This window comes from Tasmannia lanceolata, unplaced genomic scaffold (assembly GCF_043159265.1).
Source record: "Tasmannia lanceolata isolate RefF3 unplaced genomic scaffold, GAP_Taslan_0.1 ptg000029l, whole genome shotgun sequence".
In the NCBI taxonomy this organism is placed as follows: Eukaryota; Viridiplantae; Streptophyta; class Magnoliopsida; order Canellales; family Winteraceae; genus Tasmannia; species Tasmannia lanceolata.
Window position 1 is genome coordinate 9,905,367 of NW_027518706.1, and position 8,570 is coordinate 9,913,936.

The 8,570-nt window shown below is 39.7% G+C and overlaps 1 protein-coding gene across 1 annotated transcript; it reads left to right on the forward strand.

Moving 5' to 3' along the window:
* Positions 1 to 2,099: 2,099 nt before the first annotated feature.
* Positions 2,100 to 6,181, forward strand: LOC143859031 (putative disease resistance protein RGA1). The gene is made up of 2 exons (XM_077369705.1): positions 2,100 to 5,658; positions 5,773 to 6,181. The coding sequence occupies exon 1, from the start codon at positions 2,100 to 2,102 to the stop codon at positions 5,601 to 5,603; it is 3,504 nt and encodes a 1,167-aa protein (XP_077225820.1). The 3' UTR covers positions 5,604 to 5,658; positions 5,773 to 6,181.
* The last annotated feature ends 2,389 nt before the right edge of the window (positions 6,182 to 8,570 follow it).

Consider the following 8,570-nt stretch of genomic DNA (forward strand, 5'->3'; position numbering starts at 1 on the left):
AACGTAGATGGGGGTCGATTTATCACTCCCCTTAAATTTGAATCCAATTATTGTTTGGGCACGCACAAATCGGTTGCCATATATGCATTGTACTATTGTACTACCAGATTTTTATTGTGGATATGAGGCCAACCACGAATGATCTAAGCCGTTAGTTTGGAAGCCTCAGTTCAATGCCAAAAAATCGTTACAATCAAACCATGGCTAATCTAAGCCGTTCGTTTGGAAAGCCTCACTTCAGATAATTCAATGCAAAGAAAAAAAGCGTAATAATTGGGTGATCCTACCTATCCAAGTAAGATTGTTTAAGAGCACTAAGATCGGCGATCACTTTAGATGGTTCAATGCCACGTGGACGTGTTCTGATCCGTTGATTTGACCCGCAGTCACAAGTAATTTGATCGGGTATTGTGACTACTTCATTTATACCACTTGCTTTGGGGTAATTCCACCAAGAAAAGTTAAATGGTAAGTATTTACCTCAAAATGGGATGTTCGTTCTACATTTCATGATGCGAATATGGACCACTTAATGATGACCTGCAAGATCGACAGTCTCTATTAAATACCCATGTCCAGTTGTGGGACCCATAAATTGATAGTAATGCCTGAACAAGTGGCCACGCGTGTTTCTTCCTAGCATCTCGAGTATAAAATTGCCAAACCATTGTGAAAGAGTCAAACGGGCCCCACAGAAAGAAAGCACGATCCGAATGATACGGAACATCTCCACGTGACAGGATAGATTTATTCCCAACCACTCTAATCGCTTGCGCTCTCGGAAAATTTCAATCCGATAAAAGCATCCCGTCTCGACACGTCACACCCCTCACAGGAATTCCGCTCGTCCCACTCGTTATCGCCCTTCCATCATAAGCAATAGCTTTTCCTGAAATGAAGAAATTTATCCAACGAAACGTGAAATTTCACTTCATTTAACCGCAATTTCATTTGCATTTCATCTATCTCTGAAAGTCTTAACTCAGTCTATATTGTGGACCCCAGAGAAAGCGATGTAGGAAGATGGGATTGGCACTGAAAAGACGTATTGTCAAAGGGTAAAAATTGGAGCGAACTACCGATAATACCCTTTAAAAGAATGAATAATTTGAATCAAAACAACATGAGCGGATGAAGTAAGCGTGCATTTTGGGCAAAGTGGGGAAGAGATTGTTGTGGGCCCCATCGATTCTTCTATTACCCCTCTTCTTACGTTAGGTTCGTCTCAATAAAAAGACAAGAATGCCCATACCTGTTTTTCGTCGGTGCGTGGTTCTTCATTAATTCCTATTAAAGTTGAATGTAACTGACCATAATACCCTTTGGATTTGTCCAACCGACGCCTAGAAAAGGGGCATTTTGGGCATTTAAGGAGGGCTTCAGGTCCAGTCAAAAGATAATATGGATTCAAAGGATAGCAATCAGGTCAAAATACTCAAGTATCCAAACGTAAACTGACCGCAAACTCAGGCTTTTTTCGTTGCGTCAACATGGTTTGATGGCGTGGCCACACCGGTAGTCTCATGCCTAAACGAATAAGACAAAATCTGCTAAAAAGTGAGCCAATGTGGTTGTTCTTTCCATCGAGAGCGAGAGGAGCCGGGAAAGAGTTTTTAGACCCCTTATTTGTCGCTTGCGTAGAAATAATGTAACCTTTATTAATTGGGATTTGCTAAAGTCTAGTCACACGCTGCTTCGAGGCTGCTTCGTGGTGTGGAAAAGGATCGTTACACAAGAGAAATTGAAAGTAAGGTTATCAACTAAAGCAAATGTCTCTATAAACTAGAGAACAAAATAAAGCAAGGGAAGTGATATATTCGCCCCTTTTATTTACTTGGAAGTTGGAACATCCTCCTCTAGTGTATTTATGACCACATCTTTAACACTAGAGGGGGTTGTCCATGTAAAAAAAGGGGCGAGTATATCATTTACCTAAGGCAAACTTAAAAGAAAAGGAAGATAAATGAAAAATGAAAATAAAAAAGGAATAGTAAAAAGAAGAGTTAGTCTATATAAAAAACCATCTTATAGGAAGAGCTTGCAAGATATCTGTGTGATTCTACTCGCTCTAGTTGGAGAGAATTTTTTTTCCTATAAACATGGCGTATGCTATCATTGGTATGCTGCTTGGGAAATTGGGCTCTCTAATCCAAAATGAGCTTCAGTTACTGGGGGATGTTAAGGATGATGTGGAAGAGCTTCAGAGAATCTTACTTACGATTCGTGCTATACTCCCAAACGCAGAGGCGAAGGCGTTCAAGGATGAGCAGCTCAAGGTTTGGCTCTCAAATCTTATAGATGCGGCCTATGATGCTGATGACATCTTGACAGACTGGGCTGTGGAAGCTCAGCGATTACGCTCAATTGGATGTGGCAACATTCAGGTAAGCAATACCTTCTTACCTTGTTTACAATTCCAACGCCATAAGATAGGAACTAGGACAAAAAAGATCCTCACGAGATTACAAAAAATTGCAGAAGAGAGGGAAAGGTTCAAATTGGAGGTAACAACTACGAGTCTTGAGAGTCAAGAGAGAACACCCACTGTGTCCTTACTAAATGAATTAGAAGTTTATGGGAGAGACGAGGATAAAGAAAAGATTGTGAAAGTATTGCTAACTGATGTGAGTAATGAAAATGATGTCCCGGTTATTGCCATTGTTGGCATGGGGGGTCTGGGGAAAACCACACTAGCTAAATTGGCCTACAACCACGAGAGTGTCAAGGGCCATTTTAAGCTAAGAATGTGGATTCATGTGTCTCAAGATTTTGATGTTACTCGAATTGTAAAAGCAATTTTAGAATCTGCAACTGGACGTTCAACAGATCTTACACAGTTAGAAGCGATGCAAAAAAAACTACGAGATATAATTTGTGAGGAGAGATTTTTGCTTGTACTTGATGATGTATGGAACGAGGATAGAGAAAAGTGGGATAGTATGAAGCAAATCGTAACATGTTGTAAAGGGAGCAAAATCATTGTAACTACTCGTAATGAAACGGTTGCATTGATGATGGGTGCGCTTCATGTCTCCCTCCTCCACTTGACTGGTTTATCAGACAGTGATTGTTGGTCTCTGTTTGAGAGTCAAGCATTTGTATCAGGGAGAAGTGAAGAGCATCCAAACTTGGTTGCAATTGGTAAAGATATTGTCAAGAAATGTGGGGGTGTGCCGTTAGCAGCAAAGGCATTAGGTAGCCTCCTGCGTCTCAAAAGGGAGGAGGAAGCTTCGTGGTTGTCTGTAAGAGACAGCCAAATATGGGAACAAAAAGAAGATGAAATTGTGCCTGCTCTAAGATTGAGCTATACTAATTTGCCAACTCATCTAAGGCAATGCTTTTCTTTTTGTTCTGTGTTCCCTAAAGGCTTTACCATTAAGAAAGAAGAACTTATTCTTTTTTGGATGGCTAATGGCTTTGTTACCCCTAATGGAACAATGGAGTTGGAAGACATTGGAAATGAGATTTTCAATGATTTATTATGGAGGTCTTTCTTCCAAGACATAGTAAAAGGCGATGACGGAAATATAACATCGTGCAAGATGCATGACTTGGTGCACGATCTTGCACGGTCTGTTATTGGGAACAAGTGTTGTATCGTGGATCGGGAAAAAATTGTAGATATTCCTACATCGACCCGATATGTCTATTCTCATTTGGATTCACTATTAAAAGAGCCGAGGTTGTACGAGGCCAAAACCATACGAACAATACTATTGGGCCATGCTTTTTATAATTTTGTCGTCCCTAGCAACATCAAGAAACTTAGTTACTTGCGATGCCTAGATCTTAGTTGCATACTAGTTAGAGAGATCCCCCATTCAATATGCAATTTGAAACAGCTAAGATACCTCAACCTCTCCGTTAATTTTGCCATTGAAACATTACCTGAATCGATTACCAAGCTACAAAATTTACAAACATTGAAACTGAGAAATTGTGCTAGCCTCCGTAATTTGCCTAGGGACATGAGAAAAATGAGTAGCCTCAGACATGTAGATACTTATGGATGTTGGTCATTAACTTGTGTGCCCATTGGGATTGGGGAGCTGAGCTGCCTCCAGACGCTATCCATTTTCATTGTGGGTGACGAGGAAGGACACCGCCTCAGTGAGTTGAGCAATTTAAAGCTTAGAGGAGAACTATCAATAAAACAACTTAACCTTCTGAGAAATGCAAGTGATGCGAAACAAGCCAACTTGAAACTCAAGAAAAACCTCAGAGAATTGGAGTTATCATGGAGGGATGATGATGGTGATGTTGAGATGCATGAAGAAGTGTTAGAAGGCCTTGAGCCACACGGTAATTTGAAATGTTTGGGGATAGGAGGCTATGAGGGTATTCGATTTCCAGGATGGATACAGAATTCATTGCTCACAAATCTAGTTGAAGTTTCTCTTTCAAATTGCCGGAGATGTGAAAATCTCCCACCACTTGGCCAACTTCCCTCGCTCAAGGGTCTTCGGATATCTGGAATGCGTGCATTGAAGCAAATCGACAATGAGTTTTACGGTAATAGCACATTGAATGGATTTTCCTTTCCATCTTTGAAAGGCCTACGGCTACAGAATATGGAAAATTTAGAGATGTGGGCATCAGTGGAGGAAGGAGGAGCATTTCCTTGCCTCGATGAATTGATGATTGAACGCTGCCCAAAGTTGATCACCCTGCCATGTTTTCTGCATCTTACCACCTCCCTTCAACATTTAACAATTTGGAATTGCAACAAGTTGAGGAGTCTTCTTAGGGAGCTCGACAATTTCGTTGCTCTCAAGTCATTGAAGATTTTGGAATGTAAGGAGGTGGTGTCTTTGCCGGAGGGATTGCAAAACCTCACATCTCTCGAAAAGTTAGAGATTATACGGTGTGAAAACCTGGCATCATTACCCGAGGAGGAAGGGGTAGTAAGGGGCTTCAAATCTCTTCAATCATTGGTTATTGACGGCTGTAAAAAGATCGTTTCTTTGCCGGATGACTTGCGGTACCTTACTGCCCTAAAAAAACTGCAAATTCTTGGTTGTGATGAGTTGGCATCATCGCTAGATGGGCGGCGTTTGATATCTCTTGAGTCATTGGAGATTTTTAGCTGTAAAAATATGGTTTCTTTGTCGGATGACTTGCGGTACCTTACTGCCCTAAAAAAACTGAAAATTTGTGATTGTGATGAGTTGGCATCATTGCCGGATGGGATGCGTTTGAAATCTCTTGAGTCATTGGAGATTATTGGCTGTAAAAAGATGGTTTCTTTGCCGGATGACTTGCAGTACCTTACTGCCCTAAAAGAACTTAAAATTAGTAATTGTTATGAGTTGGCATCATTGGCAGAGTGGGTCGAAAAGCTCACATCACTTGAATTTTTGAGGATCATTAATTGTGGTAAAATGACTTCATTGCCCGCCGGACTACAACGCCTCACCGCACTCCAACTATTGTATATTTCCGATTGTCCAAATTTGGGGAGACGATGCGAAAGGGAGAGAGGAGAGGATTGGCACAAGATTGCCCATGTACCCTATATCCTCATCTACATTTCGCCACGTCCAACAATGGAGAAGAAAAGCAGATGCATCAGTACCCTACTCCCCTGCTACCGTGGCCACTGAAACGGTGATTTTATCTCTCAACCGTATCCTTCTCCGACTCACTCTACCATCCCAGGTTCGTTATTTCATAATCCCCTCTTTAGCTTTTAATTATATAACGTACTTTCTTTCTTTAATTTTCCTTCATCTATCTAACCAATTTTTACCAAATTTGGAGGATTTTCTGCAGATTTGTGGCTGAGTTTGGGGGTAGAATTCTCTGTTCGGGATTTGCTCTTTTCTATGGTGGTTTTTGTATGTTTCTTGAGGTTGTGGTCTGCTCTTGGGCCAGGGGATTGCTATTTGGTTTTTGCTTCTATTTTCAGTTATATGTACTGAGCCTCTGTTGTGGTAGTTTTAATAAGGGTTGCCTCTTTCTATCTGATTCTTGTCTTCCTGGAGTGTGTTTGCCCATGTTATGTCCGAGCCAAGCTGGCTACTCCTCCTCCTCTTGGATTTTTCAATAGATTTCAGATGTGGATTCTAGTGTATCTCTATTTCGACTTTTCTAGAGGCTTATTTGTATCACTAAATTATGTACCCACTTTTATTGATGCTGATTATTATCACTAAATTATCTACTCTCTCTTCTCTCTTTATTTTTTGTGTGTGTTCCAAATTGTGTTGGATCCTATTATTTCTTTACCTAATTAAAATTTGTAAGGAGTTGGAACTTTTAGTGTAGTTTTATTTTAATTCATTCTAATCAGATTTTATTTGAGTTATGTACTTCTCTTCTTTTATTATTTAAAAAGCTGTCAAAGGTTATTACAGTTCCCAAAACGCTCTCGAAACCAATTAAAACAGAAAAGACAATCTAAGTTTGTGCAATTAGGTAATGCCAATACCGGTGGCCTAAACATAACATCTTGCTCTTATTATTCAATAGAAGGTATAAAAAAATTAAGAAGACATAAGAATGTAATTCTCCCATCAACAACAAAACAAACACATTATAATCGGTAGTTTCCTCTTTGCCTAGGCAATTCAGTGGTATCAGGTTCATCACACATAGGAGATGTGAAGTAGAAGGGCCCAAGTGTATACTTGATCAGATCTCCATAGACATGAGAGGGTCGACTGAGCTTCACCCCGACCGACCTCCGGCAAAGTCGGTGAGGATGTTACATGAGGGTTCTGGCGATGACACAAGCCTCACGAGCAATCTCCGGCTTGCAATTCCTTCTCATTGATGTATCTCTCAACACTCATTTCAAACTCGCCCTCTCCGTCGGTCTCGTCACTTGTATAGTACACTACTCTTCCCCGCTCGTCCATGCATGTTAATGCAACCGAGCAGCCTACATGTACTATACTTTTAATCATTTCACGAGCTTAATTGACGAGTGTTATTAGTGCAAATTTGTGCATATTTAGATGATTCATAACACCCTTTTTAGTAAATTACACCCATTTTTGGTCGAAAGAAAGGAAGCCTAAATGAAACAATCATCCTATGGATGGAAGATTAATCTAATGCTCTTGGTCCCACCTTCATCGGATGATTCACAACCATTGATAAAGCTTGATGAAAAAAAACCTTTTTTAAGATGTTTACAAGCCGTTGATTTTTTAATGCCTCAATCTTGGGAATAAGATCTCCATGTGGCATCAGACCTATATCCACTGGTTCAATAATCCAAACTGTTTGACTGTTAGCTCAAAGGTATGATTGGTCATGTACTAAATTCTAACCCAGTCCGAAGATTCTAAGGCGTTGTTTGTTTTGGATTTTGAGAATGGATTCTGAGACCAAAATTGATTATTGGACTCAAAATTAAATGCAATTTTCAGTCCAATAATCAGTTTTCAAATGAAAAAATCCCAGACCCGGTGAAAATTCAAGAAGAATGAGTTCAAATTGAATAGGGAGATAATAAGATAAGAAACCATAAAGTTGAGATTTTATTTGCTTCTTATTTTTATGATAATGGCACGAACTTGAAGGCAAATACTAGAAGTATGTTAGATACAAAAAGGAATAGAGAGTACCCTGGATAGGCCGGGTCCCATGGGCCCACTCGTTCCAGCCGTGGGTGCAGTCTTGGCACATCACCTTTCCTCCCACACGGATAACTTTTGTCTCATCTTTCCAACCTTCCATGACTTTGCACCCCATCAAAAGAAATATAACATTAACATACAGAAACGAGCTTCCCATCTCTCTCTCTCTAGTCTCTCTCTAGTGAGAATCTGCACATCTTATATAGGGAAATGGTATCTGCACTCCCTTGTCTTGATAATGGCACTCCCTCACTTCATTGAATACTTTTCATATCGGCTGCTGATAGACACAACCTTGTTTTGACACTTGCAATAACTCATCCTGTGTTTTCTGTTTTAATTGGCTTATGAGACCTTTGTGGGAAATGAAATAACCATTAACAGCGGTCTAAATAATAAAAGACAAGACAATTTAGTGCAATTATCAAAATATGGTAGTGCCAGGATCAGTCACTATATCAATCTATTATAATACTAGTGGGCAACCCGTGCGATGCACGGGGTGAGAAAGAAAAAGAAAATAATAAAAAATGCATTAAAACTGTTTTAAAAAAGAAGAATTTTAATCGAAATTGAAAATAAACACAAAATTACGGAGATAGTTTCGAGTTCAATAATCAATTTTGGACTCAGAAACAATTCTCAAAATCCAAAACAAACTGGCCCTAACAAAATTAAAACAAAGAAATGGATGCAGCTGAAAGGAAAAAAGGGTATCTATCAAAAAACATGGTGTAGTTAGAGGTGGCCGAGTAGCTTGTACATTAATTTATAGTGGCACCCATAAATTTAGGCATCGTGCACCAGATGCGTTTAGTTAATATGAAAACTTGGACTGTTAAATGATCTTGCCTAAGCCCAGCTTCTGATTCTTCTACAATAGGCTGCTAAGAGACTTGAAAAGCAACTTCAAATTTATATAAGTAGTAAGATTCCAAGAAGGGGATTCACCTCAATGTTCTTCAGACTGAATATAAGGGTGTA